The sequence below is a fragment of the Tasmannia lanceolata genome, unplaced genomic scaffold, assembly GCF_043159265.1.
Source record: "Tasmannia lanceolata isolate RefF3 unplaced genomic scaffold, GAP_Taslan_0.1 ptg000029l, whole genome shotgun sequence".
NCBI lineage: Eukaryota > Viridiplantae > Streptophyta > Magnoliopsida > Canellales > Winteraceae > Tasmannia > Tasmannia lanceolata.
Window position 1 is genome coordinate 3,127,124 of NW_027518706.1, and position 15,288 is coordinate 3,142,411.

At 36.1% G+C, this 15,288-nt stretch overlaps 1 protein-coding gene across 2 annotated transcripts; it reads left to right on the forward strand.

Annotated features, from left to right (window-relative positions):
* Nucleotides 1–270: 270 nt before the first annotated feature.
* On the forward strand, nucleotides 271–14,903 carry LOC143859165 (Plasma-membrane choline transporter family protein). 2 transcript variants are annotated; one of them, XM_077369854.1, is made up of 10 exons: nucleotides 271–669; nucleotides 3,809–4,167; nucleotides 4,700–4,845; nucleotides 5,414–5,597; nucleotides 7,596–7,669; nucleotides 7,759–7,872; nucleotides 8,513–8,869; nucleotides 10,834–11,091; nucleotides 13,566–13,793; nucleotides 14,467–14,903. In XM_077369854.1, exons 1-10 carry the CDS (start codon nucleotides 485–487, stop codon nucleotides 14,650–14,652), a joined length of 2,091 nt encoding a protein of 696 aa, XP_077225969.1. In that variant the 5' UTR covers nucleotides 271–484; the 3' UTR covers nucleotides 14,653–14,903. The 2 variants fall into 2 exon arrangements, with proteins under 2 accessions (XP_077225969.1, XP_077225968.1); XM_077369853.1 differs by having other exon boundaries at nucleotides 273–669; nucleotides 10,831–11,091.
* The last annotated feature ends 385 nt before the right edge of the window (nucleotides 14,904–15,288 follow it).

Sequence of the window (15,288 nt, forward strand, 5' to 3'; positions counted from 1 at the left end):
TTTAACCACAAAAGACAAAAAGTAAAGTAATTAGATGGCTAGGATTATCAGATAGGGAAGAATTTTCAGTCATGTCCTTTCTAAATTAGTGTTTGGTCCCCACACCAAGGCATAAGCATCTCTCTTTCCACAATAAAAACGTTTCTTTAGAAAAAGAAACCCGTTTCTATCTTTTAGCCGTGGAGACAGGCACGAAGCCTAAATATCATCTCGAGCCAAGCCTTATGACATAGATTCTGAAAAAAGAACTTTACCACCCTCGCTGTTTTAAAATCCCCACAAAACATGTAAAAAAAAAAAATTCCAAAAAAAATAATTAACAGCATAAAACCAAAACCCTTTACGCACAAGCCTCTCTTCTTTACTCTCTCTTCTACTTCAACCTTCCCAAACCCATGCTTCATCTTCTTCATTGCTTTTTTGTTTAACCTTAGATTGAGAGAGAGAGAGAGAGAGAGAGAGAGAGAGAGAGAGAGAGAGAGAGATGGGAGGTCCTTTGGGGGCAATCATAGGAAGGTATCCATCAAGTGATGGTAACACTCAAATGGGTGGGATCATAAGGCACAACAGAAAATGTAGGGATGTTGTATTTCTAATCATTTTCATTGCATTTTGGGTAGCAATGATTGTAAATTCCAGCTTTGGATTCAACCAAGGAAACCCACTAAGGTAAAACTCAAACCCCCCCTCCAACATCTCATTTTACTACTTCCCCTTTTCCTCAAATGGGCTCCTTTTATTTTCCATTTTTTCCTAATACATCTGGGTTTTGTTTGGTTTCTGTTTTAGGAGAATTTATACGGGTTGTTTATTTTGTTTGGTTTCTATAAATAGAAACTCCCAATAGCTTTATAGATGGGGGTTTTGAGCTGTGGCACTTGGGAGGCCTTGAGAGGTTATTTCAAGTTTTGGGTTTTGGATGGTTGATGTTTATGTTTTGTTTTGGAGTGTTGTATTTTCAGCTGAGAGGGGCTTTAAGAGGTAATTCCAAGTTTTTTGTTTTGGGTTTTGAGGAGGTTGAGGTCTGTATTAGGTTGTACAGTGTTAGGGTTTCAGTTGCTGAAGGCCTTTGAATGTAATGCCAAGTATTGGTTTTGGGAGATATTGTGTTACTATTTAACTAAAGAGGGTCGCGTTTTAAGTTATGGTAGGCTTTAAGAGGTAATTCTGAGTTTTGGGTTTTGGAAGATTGGTGTTTACATTTAATTATATAGTAGTGGGGTTAAGTGGGAATTTCAAGATCAGTGTTACTTTGGGGTATTTTGATGATTCTGTTTTGTATTTATTTACTGATTGTTGGGGTTTCAGTTATGGAATGCCTTATAAGATAATTCCTAGTTTTGGGTTGTAGGAGATTTGATGTGTGTATGTGCTCAGAGTGTTGGATTTCCAGCTAATTTTTTCACTGTGTAGGATTATCAGTTATGGAGCCCATAAGAGGTGATTCCAAGTTTTAGTTTTGGATGATTTCTTGTTAATGTTCTAGTTACAGCATGCAGCAGTAGCCAATTTATAGCTTATAGTTTTTATTCCAATGCTACAAGTTGGTACTGAGGTCTGGACTATGCATACTTAGTCTTGTTGATTGATTGGAAAATCCAAGTTCTTCCTAGTGAATTTCCTGTCAAAACTATACTTATTGAGCATGATTTCCAGACCAAAAAAAAAGAATAAAGAATGTAAAAGCATTTATATTATTAATAAGCTGTCCAAAGTCTTGCCAAACCCTATCTTACCTACCAAAAAAAAAGAAATTACATGAAGATAATGTTGTATAACACCCCCCCCCCCCCCCCATCTCTCTCTCTCTCTCTCTCTCTCTCTCTCTTGTACTTTTCTTTTTCTTTGTCCCTTAATCATATAATTGGGTTTTTTTATATTAAAAATAAGACTTACAAAGGGTGAAAAGGAATGTGAGACCTCAAAAGGTCTAATCATATTATTATGAACTGCTAATTCTGAAGTAGATACAACAAATTTTGCAAGTTCAAATGCCAATTCTTTGGCTTCTCTATATATTTTTGTGGCTCTATTGAGTTGCATCCTTGATAGAAAGTCAAAGATCTCATCCAGGAGATGGAAAATCCTCCAACATGAGACTTCTCTTTTTTAGTTGTTATTATTTTGCTTTGGGTATCATGATCTAGGGACTTGAACCCAACCTATGGCTGTTCATATACGAGTACGACCCCATTATCACTTTGCTGTAGTACACAGTCCCTTAAGAGAGAACTCATTGGGTGGATCCATCTTATCATGTTTCTTCGGCTAGCATCATGAAGGACGCCTATGTGCTAGAATTCATTTTATATGCTTTGAGCTTCTATCAAACTGTGAATATCTCAGTGAAATTCTTCTTTTTATTTTTGTACTTTCCAGAAGAGTTGTATTGTGGATGCATGCGCTTTACTAGTCGTTCTATGTTAATGAAGCTGTTGAAGATTTTTCATCATATTTCCTCTGTCACTTGGGTTTGAATTCGTAGCTTGTCAGCCCTAATTGTTTTGAATTTTAACCCTAAAAAAGGAAAAACTGGTCTAAACTGCTTCTACACAAAGTTAGGTTGTGTTTGGTGACCGTTCTCTGGAGCGATTTTCTGATTCCTCCACTCTGGAGAATGGAAAATTACGGATGGTGTTTGGTAATAAGTGCAGCCCAAATTTTTCGTTCCAGAAGCACATTTTAGCGGAGTTTTTTCTGTACAAAATGGAGCTGCTTTCGCGGTTCTGCTCCCAGCTGGAATGATTTCAAGATTCTGCAATTCCATGATCGAGAAACAGAATCAGAAGAATTGTTACCAAACACACTCTTATATTCTGCATAAAGTTATTGAAACTCATCGGTCACAGGTTGGGACCGTTGGGTAGAGGAAAAAAAACTTATTTTTGTTTTTTACTTCAGGTACACAATGTTTGAAAAAGGGAAATGATATCAACATAACCCTATTTTGATATTTTTGCTAATCCATCTTGTCTTTTAGTGTTTAAAAAGCTGTCAAATATCAAAATAAGGATGTGCTGACAACATTACCTTGAATTTTTTTTACCTATACTACACTAACTAATTGAAGTTACAAGTAACTCACACAATGCCCATATTCCCACCTTCTCGTTGTAAACTACATGTCGAAAGTTGGTTGCATGCTAACCTTGGTCCTGCGATTGTAAGTTGTAACTTTGTCTTTTGACTTTCCGATCAACTGGAATCTTTCCATATCATCCCCATCCTGTTGCATTTACTGAGCTTTATAATTTCCTCCCATAGCAGGATCCTTGTCATGGGAAATTATGTATGGGTTCATTCCAATTATTTGAGAATTCTGGGTGGTCTTCTTCGTCCATTTCCCCTTGACATTAGTGAACGATTTCCTTGTAGAGCATAAGCCTACTTGTCTTTCTCATTGTAACTGAGGGTTCACATCTTGAAGGAAAGCACTCACACCTTCAGCTGTCTTGATCTCTTGATATTTGTTCATCACCCTCCTAATTGCTTTGTCTTCACTTCCTCCATGATGGCTTTCTTCTCTGCTTTGAGCTCCAAAATGTATGTTGTAGTTTTTAGATTGTAGGGGATATTCCTATACTGGGTGGTAAATGCAATTGTGGTTGAAAATTTTGGTGCAATTTACCGTATGAAATTAGTTACCAATACAAGATTGCATGAGTTTTCTTTTGAAAGTAGTAAATATTTGTTGCCCTCTATGAGTGAGATATTGTTTCAATCTATCGTTACCATCACAGATGGCTTTGTCTTTTTTTTTTAACTTGTTTTTTTATGACATTTGGTTGGGGGTTTAAATGTCATGCAGGCTCACATATGGATTGGATTACAAAGGCAATGTTTGTGGGAATAAGCACGCAGATCCGGATCTTCGTGAATTGGAGGTTAGGTACTGGCTAAATCCCAACCAGATTTACCAGAGCGGCCTCAAAGACAGTCAGTTTAAGGTTGCCGATGCTAAAGCCATCTGCTTGATGGAATGCCCAAGTGCTTCTGAGGACACTCTTAATTGGGTATGTGATTATCCAGAGGGAGATATTCGCCTCTCAGTGGATGACTGGATTGATAGGAATTATGATTATTATGAGTTTCTTACACCTGAGATGAGGAACAGCTCCCTTCAGCTTCAAGGTCCATGTTACCCTGTCATATTTCCTAGTGTGAATGGTAAGTAACAGATATCATATTTTGATGTAATTATCCTGTCACATCATCTTACTAACAATGGTTTATAGGTATTAATATAATCTATGCTGACTTCAGTATGTGAATTTGTTAGTCTTTATATTAGTTAGTTTATTATTAACTCATTTCTTAGGAAGGCTTTTAATAGATGCTTCAAATTAAAAATAAGGATGTGCTAATTGAAATACAGGATGAAGTGGAGAGTGGTAATCCACTCATCCATGACCACGACAATTTTATTGGTTGCCTCATACATTGGCAGAAAAAATAGAGTGATGCTTGATCATCAATTTTTTTTTCTTTTATTGGCATTACATGACGACATGTCTGGACTCTCGACATGGATACACAAAAAATAAGCCGATAAAATCTTTGGTATTCCTAGACACCAATCACAAATCGTGTAAAATACATTGAGGATTTGGATGCTGCCCTTCTTATGTCTCCTTTCTTTGCTTCTCTTTTTCTCGTATGATTGTCTTAGGAGAAACCTAACCCTTTAATGTTTTTCCAGTTTATTGGAGCTGCCAATTCATAGCACGTGCATCAAACATTTCTCTTCGGCATTGGCAACAGATGGGTGGAGTGAATATCAATGAGGACATTCTAATAGATAAAACTATACACAGGGCCATCAATTCTCATTCAGCTGTCTTAAAGGTTAGAGGGTATTTTTGTTTGACCTCTTGTATAGAAACATGGAATTTCTTTCCTATGTTCTATTCTAGTCCTTTACAGTGAATCTAAACTAAGAAGTTACCTGTAGAAAATTCAAGTGATTTACATGGGACCTTGCTAAAAGTGAAATTAAATTTCAATTATATGCTCCGCGTGCTAAATAAATTTAAAATAAAAAAAACTACATTATCTTTTCTCAGCTTTTCTGAAATGCCCATGCTCCTTCAAAGAATTTGTACCCTTTTTTTGCTTGAATAGAGTATTTAGTTGTTAACATAATGACCAGGTTTTCCTAACTAGTTTATTTTGAAATTGGATGTCTTATCATCATCTACTGTAAAGCATTGAAAACCATGATTTTTTTTCCCATTTCTTGGCATATTTGAATCCCACCGGGATTTACTTAGTTGCCCATTAATTTTACTTTACTGTTGTTTAACTTTCGGTTGATGGCTTGATGCATACATACTATCCATTATTTCTTCTACAGTGAAAAAGTTATTGGGTATGTCTACAAATTTTACTTATTCTCTTATGTGCTTGTTCGCAGCGGTATGTGGCTGATATTGGAAAGACATGGCCAGTGTTGATTGTTTGTGGAGGAATGGTTCCGCTCTTTTTGTCGGTGATCTGGCTATTAATGATTCAACATTTTGTTGCTGGAATGACATGGATAACAGTCATTCTCTTTAATGTTCTCATAATATCTTCCACTATGTTTTTCTACACAGAAGGTCAGAAATTTATCCTTACAATGTTTCTTTATATTTTGTATTATTTGTTAGAATGTTACCATGTATATCTTGTATATTAACCATGGCCATGATCCCATTGTTCTATTCCAGCATCACTTGAACACCCCTAATATGTTTGATGGGGGAAACTTTGCTACATCACTCTTCATGACTCACTTCCGAAGTCACTGAAAGGCTCTCAAGTCTCAACTATCGCTTAAACATGAACACATATCTTGGATCTGTTGTTGGCACTACATGTCCACATAATCACAAATATCTCCGATATTTTAAAAAATAATCATGATAATTTGCGATTTTTTGATAAAACGGCAAAATTCCAAAATTTTACCAATATTCTGAAAAATCTCTGAGATATCTCCGTATTTTATTTTTATCGTGAAAATATCATGACAAAATCCTGATAAATTCATGATATTATTTATTTAGGCTTTATATATTTATTAAATATATTTTGAATATTTCATTTTCCCAGTTTGTTTCTCAATATAAACCCGAAGATAACAAAAAAAATTAAAAGATAAACCCTTCCTGAGAACTTCCTGAGACAAATATTTGTGACCCTGCGTGTCCAACATGGCGATCCTGGCAAACACTGCTAGACGATACCCGTGTCAGTTCATATAAATATAAAATACAGCAAGGTGACTGCACTCAGTAATTGGAAGAAGCAATTTTATTAACAAGAAGAAAATGATTTATTGGATCCCCAAACTGTCGAAAGATGCCTGCCTCAAGAGCGAAAAACATATGACACAGAGGAGATTAATATAAGATTCAATGAAAAAAGGGCTAAAGATAGAAAGATAACTTGGACGAAGAGTCAAGAGAGAGGTTGGTAATGCATTCTCCGTCCAATTGGCATCACAAAAGCATTATTATCTTCTGCTAGGCTAGTTTTCTCCTTGTGATTTTTGCTGTATCTTTTTTTGAAAAAGAATTGGAATACCATCTTGACTGCAATAACCTCTGAATCATTGAGAAACTCCAATATAGCAACTTGTCTACTGTAATCAAGAAACCTGTGACTCATCACTGATGCAAAAACATGACCAAAGATTATATCTGCTCATAAGATGCCTCCATCAATATGTGAAATATGCAGCACAAGAAAAACTGGATCTGCACATAGAATGTTGCCAAATTCACAATTGAAAGTCACCATTTGCATATGCTTGATTGGCATGTATGGAAGTTGCTCTGCATTGACTTGATCTGCATATTAGCCAACTGTCACCCCCATAATGATAACTCATTACCTGAGATTCATAAAAAAATGCACATACCTTGTGTAATCTTTGGATGTTATCATCATCATACACCCATTTGGGCCATTTCTTAAATGCTTCAGGATTTTCTTACATATTATGTAAATAATACCAAGAGAAAGAAGACAATATACCCCAATATTTGGTCTAACTACACGCTACTCTGTCTGGCATATGGGTGTAACGTTCACATTTGGAAGCTTTCAATTAGTCTGTTACTGTAAATCCCCTTTTATATAAACCTTCTGTCGCATTGTTATGAAACATTCCTATTACCAGCAAAATATTAGATCAATATGCAAAAAGAAACTTTAATTCTGTCTAAAGTATAGTTTTTACCACCATTAAAAAAAATATATAGTTCTTACCAAATTGGATTTCAGATACGGACATGTTATTCATCGGGATATAAAAATTTGCACGCCATAAGAGCAAAATTCCAATCCTCTGTGCCATCTGCATTGAACCATATCTAATTACTGTTTGTGAAGTATGGCTGAAGGACATTACTATTAGAAATGAATTGCAATATCTTTCTGTAGTTTTGGTGAGTTCATGAATTCTACATTATGTTGATCCGCCCATTGAGAATATGTTTTAGGATTCTTGAGTATACCATGCAAGATTCTTTGGCAAAACTTTTTATAAATGGGTGACTTGTATAATTATAATATGGAATGTAATACCATCCTTATCTTCTTATTTTTAGCTGGCTGGATTGGGAATGATGCTGTCTCTGCTGTTATTGGTGAAAGTGACCCGTACTATCATTTTAGTGGAAGGGTAAGTTCCTATCATCAAATAACACCTCTTATTTAAAAGAAATCTTGATTTATTTCAATTTTTTTGCTCAATTATATCTCCTGATTCAGGAGCAAAATCACCTGCGTGCTGTTGCTGTTCTTATGACAATCATAATGGTTATTTCCGTCCTCTCATCGATAGCCATTATCCGCCGGATCCTTGTAGCAACATCTGTTTTGAAGGCAAGTATGATGTACACATTTTTGGGCGTTGGGCCCATGAACACAACTTGATTTTCATTTTCTTTTATCTTCTTTTCTTTTTTCCAAATCTTGTAAGTCCATGCAGGCATACCAACCGACACTCATGCATGATTTTTGTTTTGGTTGGTTTGGAACAAATAATGTAAAAATAGTTCAAAGATAAGTTATACACAAATATGTAAGGGTGTTCCTTTACACATCAAGCTCAATATTACACTTCTGTAAAGTACATTGATACTAAAGAAATATATATATTATCCTGTTGGAGATTTTGTCAAAAACTCTTTAGGAATTTTCTGTTAATATTATTTATTATAAATCTAACAATAATTATAATGATTAAAATCATTAAAAATAAATTAATCAAGAAAAGGGTTAGAAATAGACTCTGTTTAAGTGATTGAGGCACGCTAGAAAACACACCAACAAAAATGTAATTACCTTGTTTAAGGGTTTATGTGCTCCAACGTCCAATCAGTTAAGATGCATTCTTGGGTAACACTGGCGAAATCATTATGTATGAGTTTCATTTTCTACTTTATTCTTGATGCTTTAATTAGACATTTAAGGGCATGGTTTAGGTCACAATGTTTTACTTCCATCTCTAATATATATGCAGGTTGCTGCGAAGGTCATTGGCGAAGTTCAGGCGCTTATTATTTTTCCCGTCCTACCATATACTATGCTTGTGATCTTTTACATGTTTTGGTTTTCTGCTCTGCTCCATCTTTTCAGCTCCGGCCAGATCCTCCGTAACGATTGCAATGCTAACTGTTGTGCTTATGATCTCAAGTCCAACAGGGTGAATTGCGATAATTGCTGTGGCTATAGCATCCACTATACCCCTCATATTGCAATAGCTATCCTTTTTCACCTATTTGGGTGCTTCTGGGCCACACAATTCTTTATAGCTTCTTCTTCCACTGTGATTGCCGGCTCCGTTGCGTCCTATTATTGGGCTCGTGGTGAAATATCGGTAAGTAATCCAGTGAGGCTGTAAAACTTGAAACTCAACCTGGACTTGATGAGGGCTTGACTCCAAGTCAAAAGAAACTCTCTAACTTCTCTGTTGAATTTTGATTTTAGAGGTATTAAAAATGAAGGGTGCCCTTGCAAAAATGGGATGAAAGAGCACCCCTATTAGCTGCATGTCACCATCATGCATTTATGATGGCTGAAAGTCTAAGGGTATTAAACGCTTGAATGCGACCTGCATCCAGTGTGTGGGTGTTGTGGGGGGGGTGGTTGGGTTACCCCATTTTTGGAAGCCCTTCATTTTAGAGTACCTCTTGATTTGAAAATGTTATCTTATAATCTATTTTTTCTATTTCTCAAAAGCTGGCATGTGTTTTTGAGTACTTTCTTGAGTTCTTCCGGCAATGCATCAAGTTTTTAAGTAATATCTAACTGACTACCCCCTTAACAGGGCTCGAGTCTTGTTCGAGTTTTTAGATAGACATAATTGTCGAAAGCTATGTTGATTGTTGCATGGATTCTTTGCCCCCCTCTGCCGAATCCGTGTCGACACGTCTCCACATCCGAATCGACATGGATTCACGTGGGACACACCCGGATTCTTGTCGTAGCCGTGTCCCGCACGAATCCTGCTTTTTTAGGGCGAATCCGATTCATCGTTGTCTCTTTTGAAATGCGAATCCTGTATATTTTCCCTTTAAACGTAACTTTTTTTATATGAAAGTACAACATATACTCTTTTAATAAAAACCCTAGCGCCTCGACCCCCTTCCTCCAATACAAAACTCGCCTCAACCCTCTGCCCTCAAAATTTTCATGAATATATATATGCACACATGCACACACACACATATATATTTATTTATTTAAATTTTAAATTTTGAAAATTTATTTTATTTAAAAATTACCGAATCCGAATCCTACTTTTGGGGGTTTGCCGAATCCGACACCTCGAATCCGTGTCGGATCACAACACTCGAATCCGAATGCATGACGCTCAAGATAATGGTATTAAGCTTTTCACAATGCAATAACATAGTTTGGCTTCAATCCAAATGATTACTACCATTGTGGCTACATATAGATTAGTACGAGTTCTTGCAGTATACTGTCATTATAAGTTGATGACTATCTTAATCGCCGGGAACTATTTGTCTATGATAGATTAGACTAGATCATGGTTGACATCCAATTTCAAATGAAGGGCACGAGGGAAGCCTCATTTGTTTAGGAATAAGGATATAAGAGATAGAAAATTAAGATTACTTATCACTGTTAGAAAGACACTGATATTTGCTCAATTATGTCTGGTTAAGTTTATATATCAAAATACCAGGTGCAAATGTGAGGATATTTAAGTTACAGCCATGAATCAAGAATTTCTGCTTGAATAAATAATATGATGAAAAACTGTGTTTTGCACTCAATGTCAGTAAAGCTGCAAAAATCTTTGTTTTTTCGGAAGTAAAAGGCTATTTTTAAATTCTGTAAAAAAAGAAGAAGAAAATTGCTTATTTTGAATAGAAAACCCTAATGCCAAAGGCTATTTTTGTCTTTTTATGGAACGTCAAATATTCCTTTTGATATACAGAGCTTTTTCTGCTCAATTCAAAATGTCTAATCATTTGTGGAGTAAACTGGGAAGCTTTGATCGTTTTCAACAAGCCACAGCGTGGAACAACCATAGTTTTCTGTTCACTAGTTCATAAATTTATATCGAGTAATGATAAACTGAAGGGCGCCCTTGTAAAAAACCAACTACAAGGGTGCCCCTATTTGCCTTTTATTTATTTTTTTAAAGTGCATTTATTGTTCTATGTGTTTGCGCCATTTGCAAACGTTATTAATGCACTTTGTTGGATTTAACCAACGGGGTTGGATTTTGCAAGGGCGCCCTTCAGTTTATCATTCCTCATTTATATTTTCTTGTGGTTATATTTCTTCGATTTTATTCAAATGCAGCAGGAGATTCCATTTCTTCCAGTATTTTCCTCGATGAAGCGGCTCATGCGTTATAGTCTTGGGTCTGTGGCTATTGGTTCTCTGATTGTATCCATTGTTGAATCAGTCCGCTATATTCTTGAGTCAATCCGTCGAAGACTCAAACTTAATAATTCCGTGCCTGTAAGCCAGATGGGCAAAATGATGTCATGTTCTTCTCAGTGCTGCCTTGGATGTATCGAGTGGACCATAAAATCCGTGAATCGCAATGCTTATATTATGGTAAGTTTGGAATTATCAGTTATGGCTTGAAACCCAATAGACACATAGATCTATGTGACAAAGACACTATCTTTCAAGAAAATGCTGTGTTGGACACACTCTGGGCACTTACACCTGCTAGAAATATTAATTAACCTATTCTTGTGTGTATATATATATATATATATATATATATAGAGAGAGAGAGAGAGAGAGAGAGTGAGAGAGAGAGAGAGAGAGAGAGAGAGATGTGAAAACGGTTTCTACACACAAGTGTAGATAAGTTATCTACACACTAGCTTAAAATACAGTCGAGGGCATATTGTTTGGGTGATCCAAACCATTCATTTGATCGGCCCTCACATAGATAGGGTGGACACAAAAAATCAGCTCCATAGGATCATCCCAACCCTACGATTTGTGGAGGTAAAATGGACGTGTATAAACCTTCACAAATCTGTGCATTTTTTGCCTCCACGGTTCGAAGGGTTAGGATGATCCTATGAAGCTGATTTTTTGGGCACACCCTATCTATGTGAGGGCCCATCAAATGAATGCTTTGGATCAGCCAAACAATGTGGGCCCCCACTGTATTTTAAGCTAGTGTAAAGATAACTTATCTACACTTGTGTGTAGAAACCGTTTTCTCATATATATATATATATATATATATATATATATATATAGGCTTCGGCTACTAATATCAGCACAAGCATGTTTTGATAATGAGATGAAATTACCTTCTCCATACTTTAAGCAGCTGGTTAAATTTCCCCAAAACCTCTCAGCAGTCTTTAACAGCTGCTTAAAGCATTCAAGACAAGGAGACTTCGTCTAATTATCAAAACATTTCTGTGCGCATATCAGTTGCATGTATGTGTGTGTATATAATATTTTTTACTAGTTATTTAGAGCTAATTTTTTTAGAGGTTTGTTCTGATATGAAAAGTGGAAGACAAAAGTTTGCTGTAGGTAAGTGTCGTCACCTTCCCACCAAGATTGGACAGCGATGAGATGCAGGGCTGGCCCCATCATCTCCATCACCTCCAAAAATTGCAGAGCAAGTTGGGCTCGATCTTGATAGGATGGTGATGAGATTAACACACAACAGACTTTAGTGATGCATCTTTGAAACTGGATCAGCTCTTTTTTTAATATGTCATTCATTAATATGAAGGGAAAAACAAGATACAAAAATACTTAAGGGCTTGAAAACAGCCAAACACGAAGAGAAAAAAACCCTAATCTAAGCTTAGATACAAGAGTGGCACTTAGTGTCATGCTCGTAATTCCGTACGGACACCACCTAGTGTAGTTAAAATCAGGAAAAGCTTACCATTACCATCTGTTAAGTGGCAATGATGGATGTTGGGCCCCACGTATCTCTTCAATTGCTAAAAAATTAAAGCATGTGAATACGATGGACCCATATCGATCACCGTCTTATTATGAATTGGGTAGTGATGAGTTGCGTCTGCCATTCTGTCTCTTTGCATGATGAACTTCCAACCACTGCTGTATATAAAAATACATATAATCCATGTTACGAGTTAATAGCATGGTTTTAAATTTCCATCGAAACCGTTACTAAATGACCAGAATGTTTCCATTTCCATCCTCACCGAACCATACACTAAAACTGAAACCTAAGCATATTAGTGGTATGTGTTGCATAATTATATTTATATAGATAAATGTATCTGAGGGAGACCTCAGATAGCTTATCTGAGCTAGCCACTACAAATAGGGTAGGTACCTATGTTGTTTGGGTTATGTTAGATATTGATTCTATAGGACCTAACATAGATAGGGTGTTTCTAAGGAATCATATCCATGGGATCATGCTAACCCTTGATTTGTGGAGGTTTAAGATGGATGGCTATAAATGGGTCGATTTTGTGTCTGCATAGATCGAATGGTTAGGATGATCCTATGGAGATGATTTCTTAGGAACACCTTATCTGTGTTAGGTTTTATGGAATGAATGGTTTGGACATGGGTGATGTGCTATTTGTAGTGGCTAGCTCAGATAAGCTTAACTGAGGTATCCCTCAGATACATTGCCCCCATATTTATATGAATTACGCGTGAAATTGGGATATTTATTATGTATAAATACTTATATGAAGAAAATGTGAAATGTGTGTGATATGTACTGAATTATCAAATGTCACTAGGTCTTCAATGTTTTTAAACAACCATTACGGAGGGCTCTCTTGCTTATCTAACAGTTTTTAAGTGTGTATTTGTGCTTATTCTAGGATTTACTGATCGTAAACTTCTATCATTTGCATATGTTTCCTTGATTTTGCAGCTGAAATTTCCAGTCGAAACTTAAATGTTTTCACCTCCGTGACGAAAGAAACTGATATTTAAAACTTTGGTTAGCAGTGAATTTAAACAATAAAAGAAAACGTTTAGGGATATTGGATTCTCCTAAATTTCATGATAGTTATGTCAGCGAAAAATTGCTTAATTTATGCTTGTGTGTGCAGATTGCCATAACTGGTAAAAGTTTCTTTAGAGCTTCTTCAATTGCAACGGAGTTGATAATGAACAATATTCTGCGAATTGGAAAAGTGAATGTCATTGGGGACGTTATTCTCTTTCTTGGCAAGTTATGTGTCAGCCTTTTTTGTGCTGTGTTCGCATTCCTCATGTTAACCACACACAAGTACAGATCTGCCCATAACAAAATCTCTTCTCCTCTTTTCCCAGTTCTGGTAAGCTTTTTTCTTGATTCTCTGGAAATTATCAACTTTCCATTTTTTTTACTGTTTGAAGCATAGATTGGTTGAAATGAGTCGGTTTTGAATTTGATGGCTCCCATCCCTGTGCTTTCATTTTTTTTTTATATATATATATTTCTGTGAGTACATGGATGCCCAACTGATATACACAAGTTCCACAAATGGCACGACTTACAAATTTGCAAGGCCTAGTAGGATTTCATCATTTTTAGTGATTTTACGGTTACATCCTTATTATATATTGAAGGCTGATGAAATGAATTTGAAATTCACCACCACCATTCTTTCTTATACAGCTTTTGTGATTTCACTGTCTGATTTTGTTCTCAGAGAAATATTTCTTCTGATAACCTTACAGTGGATGCCTAAACAAAGGAGATTTTGTCGGCAGTATTCCAAACTTTGCTCGTTTTTGTAATCTTTCTCTCAAAGCTGATTTGCATCGATCACCCCATTTTTCTTCTTCCTACGAAAAACAATTGCCCATCTGTTCTTTGTCAATAAATCAGTTACATATGTGAATTTTAAATTAAGGAACTCTTTCTTACGAGATTTTGTTGCTTCCCAATGTAGTGTTATCTTGTTAAGATTCTACAATTTAGGTAGATGAATTCTAAATGAAAGTTTTCTGCGTGTAACTATGCAGGTATGCTGGGTACTTGGTTATGTTGTGGCTACTCTTTTCTTCGCGGTTGTGGAGATGTCAATAGACACCATCATTCTGTCCTTCTGCCAAGACGCGGAGGAGCATCAAGGAACTGCCCAATATGCCCCTCCTCTTCTCATTGAGACCCTCAACGACCAAAGCGAAATGCAGAGACTCACCCAATGATATTATAATCTCAAACTTCATAGTCCATTCCCATTGCGGCTCAAATCAGCAAATATATGATCTGGTCCTCTGATATTTACTTTTCACATCAGTTGCATTGTTGTTCATCGCAACTCTAGTCCTTGTTTACTTGCTTTTGATCTTTTGGACTCTCTTTCTTTTTCACTGTATAGTAACTGTTAGTTTAACAATGGATTATCATTAAGTATACACTGTGGGAAGGGTTTTGCTTAAAGCCTCATGTTGGGATTGATGTCTTGTTTCTATGAGTGGGACATTCTTTTGATTTTCTTAGTAGTACTAGGAAAGTGTGTTTTGGACAGAGGTTTTAATTCTCACTTACATAGAGTGATCAAAATGCCTTCAAATCCATGATGGGACTCTTTAGATACACTAGTTACGTTTCAAAGTGAGTAATTTATTGTCATTTGAGCATTTCTCCAAGCTGAAAAAGTAGGGGGGGGGTTTAAAGATGTATTTAGGAGGAATATATAGACCTTGTGCCCATTGCTAGCATTCTTCAAATAATTGAACATCAAGGTGGTGTTGGTTAACCATTCTCTACAAAGCTTATGTGTTTTTTTTTTATGCGCCGAGAATGAAAAAAAATAAAATATTAGGAAAAAAATGCATTTG

Excerpts from the sequence above, each read along its gene's own strand:
- LOC143859165 (XM_077369853.1), top strand. The coding sequence starts at position 485 with ATGGGAGGTCCTTTGGGGGCAATCATAGGAAGGTATCCATCAAGTGAT. Across the intron at positions 7,670-7,758 it reads ACTATCATTTTAGTGGAAGG|GAGCAAAATCACCTGCGTGC; the intron begins GTAAGTTCCTAT and ends CTCCTGATTCAG. Across the intron at positions 11,092-13,565 it reads ATCGCAATGCTTATATTATG|ATTGCCATAACTGGTAAAAG; the intron begins GTAAGTTTGGAA and ends TTGTGTGTGCAG.